The 19,579-nt window shown below is 32.4% G+C and overlaps 1 protein-coding gene across 1 annotated transcript in view; it reads right to left on the reverse strand.

Annotated features, from left to right (window-relative positions):
* Positions 1-5,422: 5,422 nt before the first annotated feature.
* LOC129218110 (oxygen-dependent coproporphyrinogen-III oxidase-like) overlaps positions 5,423-19,579 on the reverse strand; it is a 37,653-nt gene continuing 23,496 nt past the window's right edge. Inside the window, 2 exon segments of the mRNA XM_054852310.1 lie at positions 5,423-5,649; positions 17,175-17,277. Coding sequence (XP_054708285.1) covers positions 5,563-5,649; positions 17,175-17,277 — 190 coding nt within the window. The 3' untranslated portion in view covers positions 5,423-5,562.

Genomic DNA, 19,579 nt, shown 5'->3' on the forward strand with positions numbered 1-19,579 from the left:
CTCGAAGCGATTTTTCGAAAATTCGATTTTTTTCTTTTTGTATTCTAATTTTAAGAACATTTCATCGAGCAAATTATCATAACGTAGACGAGCAAATTATATAATGAGGAAGAGCAAATTTCCATAACGTGGGCGAGCAAATTAACATAGTAAATTGGCGAGAAATGCATCATCCATTATATTTGTAAACTAGAAAGTCACCCGTCAACGTATGACGGGTGAAAATTGCTTCTACATTTCTACAAAGCCATTGCCTGTTTGTTGATATTTTGATAGCTGAAATTGTAACCCTAACTCCAGAGGATTAACCCTAAACTATAGTAGGTAGCGGTTATTGTTGACCATTTTTTCGTTTCTTGATTAATCTGAAATGACAGTCTTACCCGTAAAGCAGTTAACTTACCGGTTCGAGTTCAGACTTGACACGATAAAGCCTTTCCCTGCATGTTAAACATTATCAAAACATATTATCAAATTATCATGCCGCGGCGGGAGTTTCATTGTTGAGTTAGTCGATCATCGGCTATTATTCACCAAATATCCTAAATAAACAAACAAACCACTGACGTAGACCGGAAGTAGCGAGTCTTATTTCCGGTTAAGCGCCAATCTCCATTGCTAGAGATAGGTGTTCATAGCGAAAGCGATTTTGTTGTGCTTCTTTAAAAAAGCAGAATAATGTCTTCTGCATATTTCAATGCATTAAATGAGAATGACAAACTTAGTTATTGTTAAAAATTATCTTTCAATGGCTGTGACCTTACCGATCCTTTAGTAGATGGATGGCGAATCTATTGCTAACGATTGATGTTTACAGTGTTCACAGGCAATTTTGTTTTCTTTCAGTTCTAGGTAGAATCATGTCTTTTGCGTATTTTAATGCATGAAATGAGTATAATAGGCTTTGCTATTCTCAAAAATTTTCGATCAACGGATCTGATCTTCCTGATCCTTTTAATACAGAAATAAGAAAAAAAAAAAAAAAAAAAAAAACGAGTCTTCGTTTGTCGATCATTACCGCAATTTCAATGATAAGCATTTATGAATACCTCCTAAACAGAAATAAAGTTGATACAAAGTCTGCTTTCAAGAATCACAAATCTACTGGGTTGCAAGTACGTTGTGAATTTGTAATTCCTATTCTTAAGTTGAAGCTATTTTTTCAAAGATGAAAGCTTTTCTGCACTGTGTTCACACAGAATGGCTATGACAGGGAGTTTTGGTGTCATATTCAATCAATTCTCCTGTTGTAGCTTTTCAGTTCACACGCACTTATTGGTTTACAGTTGCTATAATTTTCAGGTTTGATATTTAATATATTTTATTGCATATTTGTTCATCACTTTTTTTTTTTTTGTTTACAACTTGCTTCTGTAGCAAGATTGATAGGTATAAAAAAATTGAAAGATAACAAAATTTAAATTTAATCTCCGAGTGCTTTCTCCTGCGTTAAAATTGCTTTGAATGTAATACCAATAGCTGTATTATGATACTATACTATAACTTTAATTAATGTGTTTGTTTACCGATTGTCGAATATCTAAATTTGTTTACAATTAGAGCGCCTAATATTAAAGTACCGTCAATAACTCGAAGTCCCAAGAGACGGGCTAAATGGTTCGAGTTATTGGTAGTTCGAGCTATGGGAAGTTTTTTTTCTCACGAGGTAATGAATAGTGGTCCTTTATTTTAATCACACAAATCAAACTGTTTGAAACCCATCAAAACACTGGAAACTTTCAGCTTTGCAGAAAGCAAATAAAAAATTGTTCAGGTTGAGTTTTTCTAATAATCAATTTAATATAGATCAATATAGATCTTCACACATTACAGTAAAAATACAAAGCTGATGAAATTAAGGTGAATGTTTCCAGCTCGTAAATACCTCGCACAAAGTGTGTTTACTACATAATATTCATTACGATTCAATCCTTTCGCTTTAAAGCATTGGCTTTGATTCGACGATCAGGACCTTTAGAAATTTGAACATCTTTATTTCTGACATCTTATTTGCTCCTGTCCTCATGCTGTACCCGAAAGCAGAACAACATCCGCTCTTTTTACGAAAATTTTGCGCCTTTGAAATTCATGATTAATTTAAAAAATTCAATCAAATTACAGATACGTAAACAGAGCAATTCGTCGTAAGAAGCAATACAAATAAGACTTCCGCCGGAAGTTTTGAGTGACCCCGTGCAGCCCTGCCACCTAGTGTTCAAAAGAGTAAGCGTAGCTTGAAATTTGGTGAATATTTAAGAGGATATACAGGCTAACCAAATGACCTTATAATTTTCTACTATGGGCAAAGCTGTGCGGGTTCCGCAAGTTTGTAAAATAAAAGACAATGACTAAATACTGTCTAACCACGGATTGTATGGAAAGGCAAACATCCGGTTTACACGCGGAAATGGAAGCATCTATTAGTTTTCAGGGATGTCAGATTTTGCAGATGTATGTTAGCCTCTAAATTAAGCAGAGTCTCATTTAAATGGGCGGAATACGCGCATAAAATTTTTATTTTTCCCCTCATTCAGATGGAGTCGCCTTAGCTGGATGTTTGCCAATTCCATACAATCCGTGGTTAAACAGTAATTGAGTTGTTATAAATGTGGGCAAGGTTGCAAAATATACTGGCAGGCAAATTACTCAACAGTTGAGACGTATGCTGTAATGAAGGCAAAGTTTCAAAATACAGGGTGATTATAGTTAACGTTACAATTTCAAAACGCTCTAATTTAAAAACTACTGGTCAGGACTTGACATTTCAAAAGAACAGTCGTGTGGTCATGTGATTTAGTTTGGAGAAGGAAAATAATAGTTCTAAAATGTATTGATCAAACTGTCCGCACGAAAAGTCCGAAAACGAAAAGTTCCAAGAATTTACTAAAAACTGATAGTTAAATAGGCAAAATTTCATATTTACAAAGTAAACATTTTTAGTGCCAAGAAAAAAAGAGTTCGATAAAGATGCCAGAAGATTGAGAGGAGTTCGATATGCGTTCGCTTTCAACTATAAACACAAAATGTGGTGCGCATGGCACGCCTCAGTAGTCAGCATACCTCCACTAAACAGTAAAGCCCTGTATTAAAGGGGTTCTCAACCTTTTAGGCTCTGCGCCCCCCTTTGAACACTGACGGGAGCTCACGACCCCCCAACCCCTCCACGTCAATACGAGGGCACAGTCAAAATTTGAAACTGAAGCTAGTTGGGACTGGTGAAGCAGGTTATTAAATAAAAATATTGATAATTTCATAAACAAATTTAATATTACTACGCATAACTTTGTTTTGAGCATTCTTATTAGAATATAGGAAATTAAAGAACTGAATGCAAATAAATTGGAAGCAATCTAGGAGGTTGATTACCAACCTCTAACAGTACTAAAATTTATAAAGCTGAAGAGCATGTAATTTTTTGTAACTATTGAAAATCATTTAGCCATGCAGGCAAAGAATTTTACAAAGTATTTTCCTGCTCACAACAAACTCATAGCAAGTTATGAGTGGGGGGTACCAGATTCATTTTATAAGATTCCCGAAGGACTCTCCATTGAAGAGGAAGAAAAATTCCTAGACTTTAAGACAAGTGGCGAAACCAAAAGACAACTTAATAATAAATCACTATTTAAATGTTGGTCAAGAGTAGAGGATTTTCTGCTGAGGCTTCTTTGAAGACAAAATATAGAAACAGAACTAAGAGTTGCTACTTCTAATATTAAACCTTCCTTCAAAAAACCTTGTTCTTCAAAGACAGGCATAAGGAAGACATAATAATTACGGAATTTCTTTTTAACTAGGTATGTTTTTACCAAGTAAATTTTGATTCAGAAGTTGTTTACTTTAATAAGATAATTATTAAATATGTTGAAATGCATTTTCTTTTCTATTTGTATTCCTTCCTGCTTTTCCTTTCAGTCAGTTAATCAATTCTTTTATATAATATTTTCTCTTGGATATTTTCGCACCCCCCCCCCCCCCCTCGAGTGTACTCGCCCCACAGGTTGAGAATCACTGATGTATACTACTCTTGCTGTGTATTCATTGCCCACGCGAATCACGACAGTGCAATCTATTGGCATACTTTGGAATTTTTTTTTCTGTTCGCCTAACTAAATCCCACATGGTTGTTTCGGTAAATATGAAGTTCTTCCCACAAGTCGTTCTAAAATAGAGTATCTTAAAACTAACTTCACTATTGTTACTCTATATATTGAATACAAGTGTTTTGGGAAAGGATGAATTATTTTTGGAATGGAAAAAATATTTGAGCTTTGGGACTTAAGCAGAAGAGGACCTTGAAAAAGGAATCTCTTGTAACCATGAAACATTGAAAGCAAACATTTTGTAAGATTTTGTGTTCACACTATTGGTCACCTATATTTTCTTGTACAAGTGGGAAATATATATATCGATGGCTAAGGTGTGATACTTCGTAACTCAATATAAAAGGGTTACGAGGTATCGCACCTTAGCCATCGATATAGATATTTAATTAATCCTTGTGAAATGCTTTGAATTTTAGGGATAAAAACTATAAAAAAGAACTATTGTATAGAAAAGGAACATTGGACGAAAATTTCAAATCAAACCATCAATTCCTTTCCGTGTTTTATGAACGAAAACATCTGGATAAATGCATTTTCATACATAAGATTAACTTCTGCAACAATCCTCATGTTTTCTCCCCTTTATTTATTGAGAAATCCCGAATTACTTACCATCCTCACCTGACCAAAGTTGAAGTTGCTCTGATTTTACAGATTATCATGACAGTAGTTGCTTTAAATATTTATTTAGAGAGTGAAATTTTCCTTGCCATAGATACAAATCATATGCGGTTTAATTTCATTCATATTTCTAACAGGACTTAACTCAAGCAGACTTTACATAAAAAGGATTTTTGTGTAAAATTACACTTTTTCATGAAAAAAAACTTTTTAAAAGAACCCTAACAGCAAAACTTCCAGATTACTGATTTCATTATTTAAGATTGATAAGAAATAATACACTACAAAAAATATACTAAAATACACTACGTTATACGCTGTAAATAATCTTTAAGAAAAGTGTGCTAGTGGATATCAGGCAAAAAATATTTATCTTTATTACTGCATCCTCATCGCCATTTCTTCCTTTACGTATATGCCTTGTTTTACCTATTCTGGAAAATCACCAGCAATAACATTACATACAAGTGCAAATTTCTGGGCCATTTCTATTCCATTCTATTAGTAGAAACAAGAAACCTAACGAGTTAGGTCCTATTGCAATTCATGATTGTGAGAAACAGAACCTGAATTCAAGACGTACTCTTGTGCTGCTTTTTTTTTTTTTTTTTCAAACTTACAATTTACTTGATTTTGCATTATTAATTATCACAAAACATTTACCATGCAATAAAAAGAAAGCATAAAACTTCATTAAAAAATTTATTCTTAAAAAATACAACAAATAATGCTGAGACTAACAACTGAGTTCATTTCAAATGATTAAGGTCTTCAATTGCATTTTATCACAGCTATAAATAGGTTCAATGAGAAATGAAGAACATTACAAATGGTTTTAAGCCCAGTTTCTTGGTTTTCGTAAAACTTCTAACAATTTATCTTCCTTGGAATTTTTCTCTGGACTATGACAGTATTGCCATTTCTGCAAAAAAAATTATGCGTAAAAGTAAAAAGTATGCTTATCAAGAGATGAAAAGGTATAACATGACGGCTTGAATAACATTGCTTAATTCTAGATTTGCAAAAACAATAAATAGTTTGAAAAATTGGAGGAAAAGTTAGTTTTTCATGGCTGTTATAGAAATAAAGCATAACAATAAAGCAGTCTAAAGAGTCATATTTTTGCTATGATACAGATGCAAAAATCTTTTACACGTAAGAGCATTTTTAGCAAAAATTCAGGTCATCACTAAGCTAATTTTTACAGCAAAATTTTCCTATTTCATCACAGTTTTACCAGGAACAGGGGAGACAAGAAACCACTTAAAGTGCCATGTTAGGCCAGTTTTATTGTTCTCTACATTTTCTTTTTTTTTTTTTTTTGCTTGTTTTAATATTCTCTGTTTGAATACATTTGAATATTTTTCTTTTATACCTGTTACGTTTTTGTCAAGAGCAAATCAAAATTGTAACAGATAATAATGTAATTACTTTCTTCTATATCTAATATATAGAAGAAAGTATTGGATTCGTGCAAATTTTCGAATTTCGAATTTTGACGGATTCGAACGTTTTGAGGTGTGCTGAGTCCATTTCGACTATTTTTGGAAAATGTCTGTCTGTCTGTGTGTGTGTGTGTATGTGTGTGTGTGTGTGTCACGTCTGTGTGTGACCAGTTTTTTTGTGGCCGCTCTACAGCAAAAACTACCGCATGAAATTGAACGAAATTTGGCACACATATGTGCCCCTATGTGAACTTGTGCCCATTGGTTTTTGGCGCGAATTCCTCCAAGGGGGGTGGAGCAATGGGACGTTTTTTGAGTTACGCGTGCTTGCTATTCCTCAGGAAGTAACTGGCAGAATCAAACAAAATTTGGTCCATATGTTGCCCCTAACAGGCGCAGGTGCTGATTCAATTTTGGTGTCAATAGCTCAAAAGGGGGTTGAGTTATAGAACGTTTTTTGTCGTCAATTGTGACTGCTGTATCTCAAGAAATAACGAACGGAATCAAACAAAAATTTTTTGACAAGTAGCCCTTAGTGGGTATAAGAGCTGATTTTATTTTGGTGTCAGCAGCTAAAAAGGGGGTAGCTCAATCGGGCCCGTTCTTATTTTCCATTGTGAGTGCCCTATCTCAAGAAGTAATGCTATGTTCTGGTTGAGATTTGGAATATATGTGAATCCATACGTAAACAGGCTTTGGTTCAATTTTGACTCCAATCACTCCAAGAGGTGTTGATTTTTTTTTTTTTTTTTTGCGAATAAAAATAGTTTTATTAATGCAACAATAAGAAAGATAAATCGTAATAGATTGTCGTCTGCGTATTTCTCGTGATTTTAATTGTATGGAAATGATCGGAAATATTATCTCAATGATTTAAAATTTTTAACTGTTGCCATCTTATGTTTGTTAATAAATAAAATATTTGTAATTAATTCAAGTAAGGCTTTTAAAGTAACTTTCAATTTTCGCTCTTTGTTTTGTTTTTACAATAATTCAGACATTGGGATGGTCGTCAAGTTTTTGCATGTGTAATTTTGTTTTTGTTAGGAATATTGCTTCCTCGTCAAGCATGGGGAGGGATCAGAGAAAGGAAAAATATAGAAGAAAGTTTCGTGATGGCCACAACATACTAGTTTTTTATGTATTTAAACAAAGTTCCTCAGAGACCCACTTGCTCAGTTTTATCTGAGCATTTAAAACCGATAAACCAAGCAATTGGAAGGTGTGGATGGTCTCTGAGGGTGTCATGTCATGTACCTGTTACGATTTATCTTGATGGGTAAATTTTATAACCCAATTCATTTATAGAGTATTTCCTTCTAAACCATTAATGTGTTATTTTTTTAATAATACAGTGAAGCACTGTTCATAGGTTTTTGAAGAGACTGTGAAAAAAGTGTATATAAAAACGCATAATAGGTAAGATAAACACACCGGTAGTGACCAGTGTTTCAGAATGCTTCAGTAGTGGCCCTTTCCAAGGCTTATGTTTGGAAAAAATAGAATTCCAAATTTCCCAGAGAATTCAAACGTGCAAGAGATAATACCTCTAGCACGTTTGATGCAAATGTGGAGTTATAATTAATGAACAAATTATTACAATACAAAAAAAAAAGAAACAAAACAACTCTGTTATGAAGATACCATTATTCTTCCAAACATGTTATTATTTCTTCCTAACATTAAAGACTTAAGAGAGAAGAATGAAAAAAAAAAAAAAAACAATAGCAAACACCACTTTTTTCCATGATACTTTTGTATTTTTTAAACAACACAGTTAACTAGTTTCTTAAATGAAGAAAACTTAAGCTGATTAAATGGGGAAAAAAAGTTTTTTTTTTTTATGAAAACCTTTAATAAGATGTATTTTAAATTTAGTTTCAATGAGTTCATAAGATCTATTAACAAGCAGATGCAAAATCATCTGTCAGTAGGAAAATATGATTATATAAAGGTTTTTTAAATCGCTGCTTTTGCACTAAATGCAAATTTATACTTCAACTTAAGTTTATAATTTGTACTTTTTTTTAAATTTTTCAATTAATTAAGAATAATGACACAATAAACTACAAAGAAATAAAATACTTAACACCAGTTAAAGACATAACTTTATGGAGTCTAAACATGTATATAAAAATTAAAAAATACACGACTTATAAAAAGTACACAATATAAAGGATGGTTTTAATTGGTAATCTAAATATATAATTTTGTATAATTTTTATTTATTTACATAACAGCTCAAAATAATAATAATAATAATAAAGTGTACACAAAATTAAAAACGAAAATCATACAAAACATGGGTTTAAAACCAGCTAAATTCTAGAATATGCCAAATTCATAGGTTTAAACTTAGCTTGGTTAAAAAAGTGGTTTGCTTCACAAAATTATTTGATGTTCTTTAATTACAAAATATGCAAAAAGGTCCAAGAGTTAATAAAATACGAAGAAAGAATAATTAAAGAATAATAAAATATTTCCTAATTAAATATGATTTATCAAACATTAATAATTTTAGCTCAAATTCAAATTTTAAAAAGTACTTCAGTAATGCCATATTTAGTAGCTGAGAATAATTTTAACAGGGATTGTCAGTAGGATAAATCAAATATAAACGGTAATTTTGTTATTCTTCCTAGAATGCACTTTCTAGCCAGATGATGTTATGTACAGCAGATATTTGGTTTATGAGGAGTGGGGAACATTGGCAGGTGCATGTGCTGACTCGTATTTAACCGTTAGTATAGCCATGACTGAGCAAGAGGTACCTTCAGCTGTTGCGCAACGGATTATCATTAAATTTTTAACCAATCAAGGTGTTAAACCATCAGAAATTTTTACCCCTTAGAAAGCACAATTTGGAGAGAGTGCAATATCTCAGAATAGTGTGTATACGTGGGCGAGAAAATTTAAAAGCGGACGAGAACGAGTTGAAAACGAACGTCATAATTGACACCCAAGATCAAGCCTAACAGATGACAACATCCGTGAGATTAGACACCTTATCGAAGGTGATCGCCGATTAACTGTTGAAGAAATTTCATTGGAAGTGGGTAAAAGCTATGGAAGTGTTCAATCCATAATGAGGAACCTGCATGCATTTTTTATATTTTTTTAAATGAAAATTTAAGCCATTTTATAACGATAGACACCGATTTCAGTTCATTCGGACAGCTAGTTATTTTTTAATTAATTTTTAAAGTCTCCCGATTATTCCCGCCCCCTTAGCTTCCCCATCTCCACTGATGACGTCAAGATTCATTCCCGCTCCCCGCTCCTTCTGGCACTGGACGCACGTGCGTGTATAGAACATTGCTATCATTCTCAAGATGGCTACATGCACAAACTGCCGAACTGCAAGTACTATATTTTACCTCATTGAAATATTCAGCATCGTACATAACAAGTTGAATATTTTTAGAGTACCAAGAGATAAAAATAGTGCAATGCCATCAACACTGTTAAAAAGAGAGAGAGAGAAAAAACTAAATTGTGTTATTCACTCTTCTGTTGCAAAAGTTACTTTACAGAAACTAACAGAATTGTATATTAATTATATAAAATTGTTTTACTTTTTACAAAAGCCATCCCTGATCACTCCTCCCCCCCCCCCCCTTTTTTTATTCTTCGAATTGAAACGAGTTTATTTTCTTTGAGGATAGAATGTTATTTTTTATGTACTGATTTATTTCATTTTGCTCTGCTTCAACTATTGCATTCAAAACAATTATTGAAATCAAAAGTCTCGATTTGAATTTTCAGTAATTTTTAAGATTTAAAAAAAAAAAAAAAAAGAAGAGGCTTTTTGAGTGATTTGCATCTCTAGTCTGCAAAATTCATGAATAAAAATAATAATGAATATATAAAATACTTTAAGAGCAAACAATAAAAATGAGGAAGAAACGTATTGAAGAAATGATAAATTCTCAAAAATTTTAAATTAAAAATCATATTTTCTTTTTACTTCAAAACATATTGAAAGAAGTAGAAAATTCGAAAGAAGTGACAATAAAGATTAATATAGTTTTCATTTATTAATTTGTATTACTTTCCTCTGCTCTAACTTCTGCGTCCAAAACCCGGGTAGTACGAAGACGTGACGTTACCCTCCCCCCGCCCCCCATGCGACCAGAAAAATTAAGCTGGTTCGTTGTAATTTCAATGCACAATAGACGAACATCTTTGTAATTTAATTGTTAATGAATAAAAATCTGAATTACATAGGTAGTTAATATTAAGCAAGAAGTTCCGTCTAGAACTACACGAGCCTACTTTCCCGAATACCCATTAAAAAAAAAACAGCACATTTTAAACAAAGCAGCTAATACACTTTTTTCCCTTTAAAAAAATTATTTAACAGCTTTCAAAACAAAAAAATAATAATTAAAATTAATAAACTTATTAGAATAAATACATCATATCAAAAAAAAAATCTTTTCTTTTTTCCTTGTAGTCAAAAATAATTTTTTTAATGAATTAATGCACTTACCAAAATAAATAAAAACAATAAAATGTCAACTTAAAGAAATACTTTTCATTGTCCAAAAAAAAAAAAAAAAAAACGTCTGCGCATATCGTTATGTAGAAACATAAATAACTTCGAGTTTATTCGCCGAAAACTGAATACCTAAGTTAAAACTTTAGCATGAAAATAAAAACAAATCATATCAACAATAATTATTTCACAGTGAAAACCATAGCTGCGGAATCAGAGTCGGAGTCAATCTCATTTTGGGATAAAGGAGTCGGAGACGAATATCCAAAAATCGGAGTAGGTCATTGGTCCTCCGTATATAAATTTTTGCCAAAGCTACGAAGTCGGGGAGTCGGAGTCCGATTAATTGTCGAGCGTCGGAGTCGGACTCAGGTGCCTCTAAATTCTCGGAGTCAGAGTCTGGAGTTTGGCGTCAAGAGCTATTTCCAACAAAATTTGTTTGAAATAAATCCGCCTTCAGGTACGAAATCTACATTGACTTACAGTTTCCACGTAGGCGCTAATGTTAAGTTTTTTTGAACTGTTCAAAATTGAACAAAAAATAGTTCAAATCAAAAAGTGAAATATGTGAATGAGGTGTCCTCGCCGAGATCTTTCGAACAAAAAAAAAGTTTATGAAGAATAAATACCTTTGTGCTGAGAATTAAAAAGTCAGTAATCCAACGTTATTAAGCACAAAACTTGCAAATGATTGCAGACACGTGTTTCGGTGTTACAAGGAACACCTTTTTCAATGCAAAGAAGTGTGAGCTTTTGGACGAAAAGTCATCCGAGAAAAGCCAAATCGGACTATTCATTCAAAAGTTATTAGGGGGGTCAGACAGACAGACCGACAGACATTTTTCCCCATCTCAATACCCTACTTTCCAATTTAATTTTTCGATATATATATATTTTTTTCGCGACATTTTTAAGATGCATTAAGCCTTCTTTCATGCTTTATCTTCTTTTTCTGGCTTTTACTGGGAAAGTAGGCTAAAAAGTAGTGTTAACTTTTCAAAAACAATTTTCGAAAAAAGGAATAGAGTTTAAAAACTAAATTATATTTATCTGTAAAATGTCACTACATCAGATAAAAAAGAAGCAATCAAAAATTAATTCACTATGCATTTAAATCAATCTGAAAACATGTATAAGCATTTAAAAGCACAAAAATAATGAATATTAATTAACCTAACACATTACGTGTTATTCTTCAGATCAATAATATCAATTTGAACTGGCCTAAAAAAAAAAAAAAAAGATATAAAGAGAATGGAGGTGTTTCCGAAATTTATAAGAAATATTTTTTCCTGAAAGAGCATGCTTAAAAACATAGGATTTGACCATTTTTTAAATAAAAGCGCTAAAGGGTATCACTTTTGATGTCATAAAGACCACGCCTTGTTTTAAAAGTCAGACGTTTTGAAAAATTAAAAATTTAACGTTTTGAAAATAAAAGATTTGCCTGGCTCCCTGTTATTTCTTTTTCGTTCTATAAACTTCAGTGATTAAAAGTAGTACTTTTGACTGATGGAAACAACCCCATTAGGAAAAAAAAGTGCGTAAATTTGACAAACAAAGATAGAAAACAGTAAAGTGTTGATATCTGCTTAATGTTATAAAGTATTAAATTAAGAAGGTTTATTCCCCCATATTCCATGCGGGGAGAGGTATCTGCCTAGCTTGACACTAGCAGTTTGTTTGATATCTTCTTAATTCATTTTTTGAGTGTCATTATTTTTCATGGCTAAAATGGCAAGTAGTGTTCATTTGCTCTACCTCATTAATGAACACAAATAATGTTTTATGAATGTCAGCATCTTTTGCAAGCTGGACAGTCACTCAGGCCTGATTAAGGCACATGTCTACTAAGCCCTGGGCCTGGGGTCAATCTTCCTAAGGGGCTTCGAATTTTTTAAAAACCTATGCACAGCATTAAAAAATCATGTATTTTTGTGAAAATGAAAAAAAATAATCATGAATCATGTTTTAAATAAATGTTAAACATTATTTTGCGTTTACTTAAAGTGATAGAATAGAGGGGGGGGGGGGGGCTTCCAAAGCATTGTAGGCCTTGGCCTCAATTTTAGTTAGTCAGGTCCTGCAGTCACTGGCACTGGTCTAGTTTGTAAAATTCTGAGTGGTATCCATAAATATAGAAATAAATCTTTCATTTTTGTTTATTAATTTTTAAATTTTACTTTAAAGTGATTTTATTTTGAATTAGTTAATGATGTACAGCTCAAAATGAATTTTTCAAAGGGGTGGGTGTTGTGTCTCAATAAACGGTATGCCCATGACATATAGAGGGTCAATAAATGCTTTGTATTTAATTTATTGTGTAAACAATTTGAAGTAATTTACTTGTGAATAAGATATTGATGTTCAATTCAAAGTCAGTTTTCTTGTCGGAATTTCGGGGGTTGAGGGTGGGTGATTCAGCTAAGATATACACCTCTTCCTCTTCTGAAGATCAAAATAAGAGCACCTTTGTTTTCAATAAACAACGGCAAACCACGCTGCGCTCATATCCCCTTCGTTTCGACTCCTTCGGAACAAGTTCTATTGTAACCCAGGGACTGAATCTTGACGTTGTGCATGCCCCTCCTCTTTTTGTGTCAAGTAAGCTTCGTTCCGTTTTTAGCTAATTTTAAGCTGTAATTTTGAAGAATCCAAGCCAGTTTTTTAAAAACTGAGTTCATTTTTGGGAGTTTTAAGTAGAAGACTATTCAAATCAATCAACGTTCCGCGATTACCCGAACCATGCAGGTTCCTCATTGCTAATCAACTCGGTTTCAGAAAAATTTGTGTTCGATGGGTACCAAGGTTGTTGACAGCAAACCAAAAAACAGGTCAGGTTGGAAATCGCTGAACGGTTCTGAATCTATTTCAGCAAGAAGGGGATGCCCATAGTGACATATGATGAGACGTGGGTACACGTCTACCCCCAAGTCCAAAATGACCAGTAAGGAATGGAGAAGAAAGAACAAAGGTTGCCCAGTGAAGGCCAAAACTTGTCTCTCTGCTGGAAAAGTCGTAGCAATCATTTTTTTGGACTCTAGGGGAATTTTATTGATCGATTTTCAGCACGATCGACGTACGGTGAACGCAGCTTACTACTGCCAGTTGTTACGGTCAGCAAAAGTCACCTATCAGAAGAAAAGATGGGACATGCCCATCAGAAATGTAATACTCCTTCACGACAATGCCAGGGTTCACACTGCGGCTTTGTAAAGGGATACAATGGGAAAAATGGGCTGGGAAACTCTCGAGCACCTTCCTTATAGCCCTGACTTATCCCCCTGTGACATTTTTTTTTTTTTTTTGCACCTATGAAAGAATCGCTGAGGGGACAGCGATTTGGAAGCAACAAAGAAGTCGAGGAACACATGCGCAATTGGCTTAACACCCGCCCTCAAACTTTCTATGACCAGGGAATAAAGAAAACTTCCAAATCAGTAGCAAAAGTGTTTGGATCATGCAAGAGACTATATTGAAAAATGTTAAATACATGATTTATGTATAAGGTTATTCAATAAACATATAAAAAAAATTACCATTTATATTTGATTTACCCTCGTACTTTTATTTAATGCTTCATACCTTCAAGAAACAAGCTAATATAGGAAAAAGCTCATTTGTGATGATATTGCAGACCAGTGGCTCACAGTTTGGGGTGTGCAGAATAATTTCAAGAATGGGGAGAATGTTTTAAAAAGTAACAGGAAAAAGTGAAACTAAATAACACTTTCTCAATTTTGTGGTACATGCAACTATTTCAGACATTATTGACTTTCTTTGAGGAGTTTTTATAAACATATCTCTAAATCTGAATTTTCAGCATTGGCCTACATAAATCAAAACATCAAGCAAGGCACTTTAAGTCAAAGGTCGCTTTATCAGTTACACTGCAATATTAAAAAACTTACTAATAACTAGATGTAGTAGCCCTCTCATTGTTACAAAATCGACTCGCATTACATGCCTACTTTACCTAGATCACTTCAAATTAACTTGTAAATAGTTCTTTGATTTTATGAGTTCTAATAATTTATTAAAAATAAAGTTCTCAGTAACATTAAATTTTGTGCATCTTGTCTTTTTTTTGATTTGAAAACCTAATCACTTACAACTAAAAATTCCCATTTCCTAATTCAATTACTTGTGTTGATCTAATAGGGAAGTGTGTGCAAAAGGGGAGGGGGGGTGACTTCACATCAATGTTCAAAGGGGGGCTCCAGACTTGAAAAGTTAAGAACACAGTTTCTGTGTGTTGTACACAGTTTTGAGACTTTTGATTACTTTATTGTAACATGCAACATGACAATAAAATTTACTGACATAGTGTGGGGCACAATATATGCAGTAAAATAGGTTTAACATAACAGCACTCAACATGAAAATCAGATAAAACGAAATAATATAGCAATGCAAACAGTATACTGGGCAATTTATTCAAAATCTTTTAAAACCAGCAAATATTTCGTTCTCTTCAGTTAAATTTTTTCCCTGTGTAGAATTATTTAACATTTTTTTCCTTAAAAGTTCTATTTGTATACTTTTTATCATTAGGGAATCAAATTTATAACTAAAGATCTAACTTGCTGTAGCTGTTGTGTAAAAAATAAATATCATTCACGTAACTTCGCTTGCAGCAGTGAATTTGAGCGAGCTTTGCATTTAGTGTTAAAACAGCATAACAACATTTCATTACATATTTTGAATGCAGTAGAGGAGAGTGTTGTACCTTGGAACACTTTTAATATTTTAATTTTTAATGTCAATTACTTGTATCAAATTTAAAATCTAAAAAAGTCACATTAAAGTACCCCAACATACTTTTAAGCAATATATTTTTTAAAATTCAGAAAGTTTGAAAAAAAAATATTGCCAGTCATCTCTACATAGTATAAAATGAAGTCCCCAAAAAGCGTCTGTATGTTTGAACTTGCAAAACTCGAGAACTATCCGGCCGGTTGCGCTGAAATTTTCACAGTTTGTTCCTTTAAGTCTTGAAAAGGTTTGCAGACCAGTTCAAATAAAATTATATGAATAGTTCTTTTTTTTATTCCAATTTACGTCCAATTTTCACATAAATTCTCAAATATGGGGATGAAAAATTACTTGCACATATTAATATTACATATCGTTAGAAAGGGTAGAATTTTCTGCGTTCTACGCAACTTGTTTCAATGCTCTAACTTTATTACGGCGGGAGTTATTTGCATTTTTAGCTGGAATTTTTTAGGCTTGGCTGAAATTTAGGCATTACTTTCTTCATTATATCTATTAATAAAAAGTGAAGGAATTCTCCCACAGCTTTCTTTTTGACGCCATTGGAAAAAGCAACCTTTTTTACTCTAGATCTAACTCGACCTATGGTCGAAAAAACTGAGCTTCTATCTCGAAAGGAAAAAAAGTTACAAGCCTTTTTAAGTCAGGTTCAAAAAATCTCATATTCATTCAAATTGTTAACCATTTTCTTTCGCATTTTAATTTCTTAAACTTATTTTATTTTGTGTTTCCATGGTTGCACTTTTTGAATCTATCTTTCTCGATTGAATTTCTTAAAATTATTTTAATATCTGTCGTCATTGTTTTTAAGGGAGATTTTGCATTGATGCTTTTTTTTTTTTCCAGTTCTGTCTGATTGCTGAATATATGTTACTTGACACAATTTTTATTTTCAAGGTAGTCCGGGCGAAGACGGGCAATGCAGCAAGTTTAAAATAAAAGTTCCAAGCTGTCCCAAGGTACAACATCCTATTGTACCTTGGGACACATCCTGTTGTACTGTGGGAAAGTCTTCATGATTCAGGAATCAGCCATATACTTGAACCAATTTTACACCAAAAAAAAAAAAGAAGAAAACTTTTTCCATGGTAGTGAATTAAATCATGAATAATTAATTATGAATTATTATCTAATGTTAAATGTGTTTAAAAGTCTACATAAGATTTAAACATTGTTCCATGCTCCTAAACATATCTTAATTATTAAGAACAATGGATATGTTGTACCTTGAAACATGTCCTAAGGTACAAAATGTTGGGCTGCCCCAAGGTACAATCACGTTATTAAAAAAAAAAAATGATGGTCAATCAGGATGCACTATCATTATTTTCTCATAAGCAAAATATTTAAAGTACTACTCTTTTTATTCTGAAATAAAATTCAATTGATTAAATTTACAAATACAAAGACAGAAAATGCAATAAGCATGAAGAAAATATTTACTTAGGAGTCATGAAATTTTCTTTTTCTCACGAAATTGTCAGCTTTACTCCTTTGATGCTGATTTTTACTATGGCACCATTTAGTGGTGAAGGTTACTATTAGAGATTACAAAAACATGGCTGCTAAAACTAGATTCTTAGAAACCAGCATCCCAAGGTACAACCCCCCCCCCCCCCCCATTGATCATACATAATAATTAAAAAACTTCATATTTGTATTTTAAATATTAAACATAGCACACAAAAAATTCTAAAAAACAGCAATAAAATTAGGTTTATTTCTTACAGCAAAAGGAGGAAGAGACATGAGAATACTTTCATATCGAGCCCCGGGAGTCATCAGACCAAATTTTGTTCCTCTGTCATAGATTAAGTTAAATTCAACATACCTACAAAAATACAAGTTCTGTTTAAGATAAGGATGGTTAAAGAGAAAAATTGCAAGGGCTACAAAATACATGTTCTTCAGTGAAACATTGAAATACATGACAGAGAACAGAAGTACATACTGACACAAGTAAAACATTTTAGAAATTTCTTATTTTCACCTTCTTTTCTGTTTTGAAAGTTTAAAATTATGCAATTTTCAAAGTATTATCCTCAGTCATCTGTCTTTAATCCTCAAGCATTAAACCAACTCAAAGGTTAGAAAAAAGTTTGTGGAATTGGTTAGCAACGTATAGTGAAAAGATAATATGAGAAAAAAAGAGGTGTTAAAAAAAAAAAACACTGATTATAAGCAAGTAACTTAGAAAGCAATTACTTATATTTTTTTTTAAATATTCTGAAAAAAAGCCAATTTACTTATGATGTTTTAAGTCCAATTAAATTTTTTATGGGTACAATAAGAGTTGAAGAAATAATTAATAGCATGAGTTAAAAAATAATGTTCTATCCTCACGGATGTATTCACAAAAAACACATTAATTTATTGCATAATCTAAGCAGGAGCTGTACATTTATTCAAAATAAAAAACAAATGTTTGCCATACTTATAGTGATGTTCTTACTATCATAATTTAAAATAATCTATATGTGGATATAATTGTTTTTACAAATTTGACAACAAATTTGATATTGATAAACGAGGAACTACTACATACATGCATGTAATTTGAAGTGATTTGAGGTTTGAACCAGATATTAAAAGATGAACTTTTCAGGAAAAATATTTTAGTCAACTTTCATCTTGCCACAACTTTAATTAAACAATTATTTGATTACAATTGTAGGTTCTGTGCCATATTTTCTCCCTTCTTCAACAGGAATCTTGTGAGATTGCTGGCATGCTGCCAATAATTCCTTTTTCTGATTTGAAGGAAAGTAGATTGAGTTGATGCTTGTCAATAATGCTGGGCTCGAGCAAAAGTGAATTAAGTAAGGCAGGTTTTTTAATGCGATGGTTTTTTAATATTTTCCTCTGAAGGAATGCAATTTACCTCCCAAAAACGTCAATTAAATTCCTTTTACTAGTTTAAGTTGCCCCCCTAGGTGACAAGTGGGAGCGAAACACTCCAAAGCACTGTGTTGATGGCCTGTACTGTGGGAGATTAGAGTTGTATACCAATTTGCCGCTGACGAGTTGAGCGGGTCACCATAAAAGGCTAGTTACGGCAAAATTTCAACTATGCAAAACAGACTACTGAGTAAAATTTTTTTCAATAATGGGAAAAAAAGTTAAAGAAAAAAAAATGGTTATTGGGAGAAGGAGGAGGAAAATTGCTTAAATTGCTTAATAAACAGAAATTAGTATAAAATGGTGAATAATTTATTTTTGCTAATTATTTTTATTGTTTTTCAATACATTTCTGCCAGATGTATGTCACACTCAGTTTTATCAACCTCATAAGTTTTCCCACACTTCATTTTTTTTCTTTTTTTGGCTAAACTAAATTCAACTATCCAAATTATCCCGTTCTTCAAATCATTTGATGCTTGAACTCTTAGTATATATTGCCGCCTCAGAGCAACAGTAGGATATCTTAGTGTTATTCCTGGGATTAGATGTGTTAGTGTTGCTCTGAGGTGATGATATATACACTATTAAATCAACATGAACACGGAAGAAGAAAGCCGATTTGCTTCAAAATTATTTACAACGGCCAACCCACATAAAAGTTTAATTTTTTTTATTCATATTTGTCACATTATTTCATTTTATATTTGATGACTAACTGTGAAAATAAATTTGGGCACTTAACAAATTTTCCATCTGGTATCAAAAAGCTGTAAATTTACTGCATAAGTGTTAACAAAATAAAAAAATTCTTCTGAACAGAATTTATTTCTAAGTAGCTGTGTGCCCGGCGTTGCACGGGTTCCCTAAAAATGAAAGATGTCCAATTGATGTTTCTGTAGCACTCTGACATCAGTTTCCAACGTGTTAAAGAATAAATAAATGTGTGTAATACAGGGTTTGCAAAACATCAGCAAAACTTTTTTTTGGCAAAAATCTCATTAATGCTAATATTAGCTGCGAAATATAATGAGTATTTTCAATTAGCACAAAAGATGAAAATATATGTGTTATCAACTATAATCTGTACTCATGTTAAACTGAATTACATCTGATAGACTATATCTGAAATATTTATGTATAGTAACAATCAGCTTTTCACATAAAATGACACATATTGCTTGGATGATTATGTGAAACTAAAGCACCAAGACTTAAAAAATACCAATATGCAT

The sequence above is a fragment of the Uloborus diversus genome, chromosome 1 (genome assembly GCF_026930045.1).
Source record: "Uloborus diversus isolate 005 chromosome 1, Udiv.v.3.1, whole genome shotgun sequence".
Taxonomy (NCBI): Eukaryota; Metazoa; Arthropoda; class Arachnida; order Araneae; family Uloboridae; genus Uloborus; species Uloborus diversus.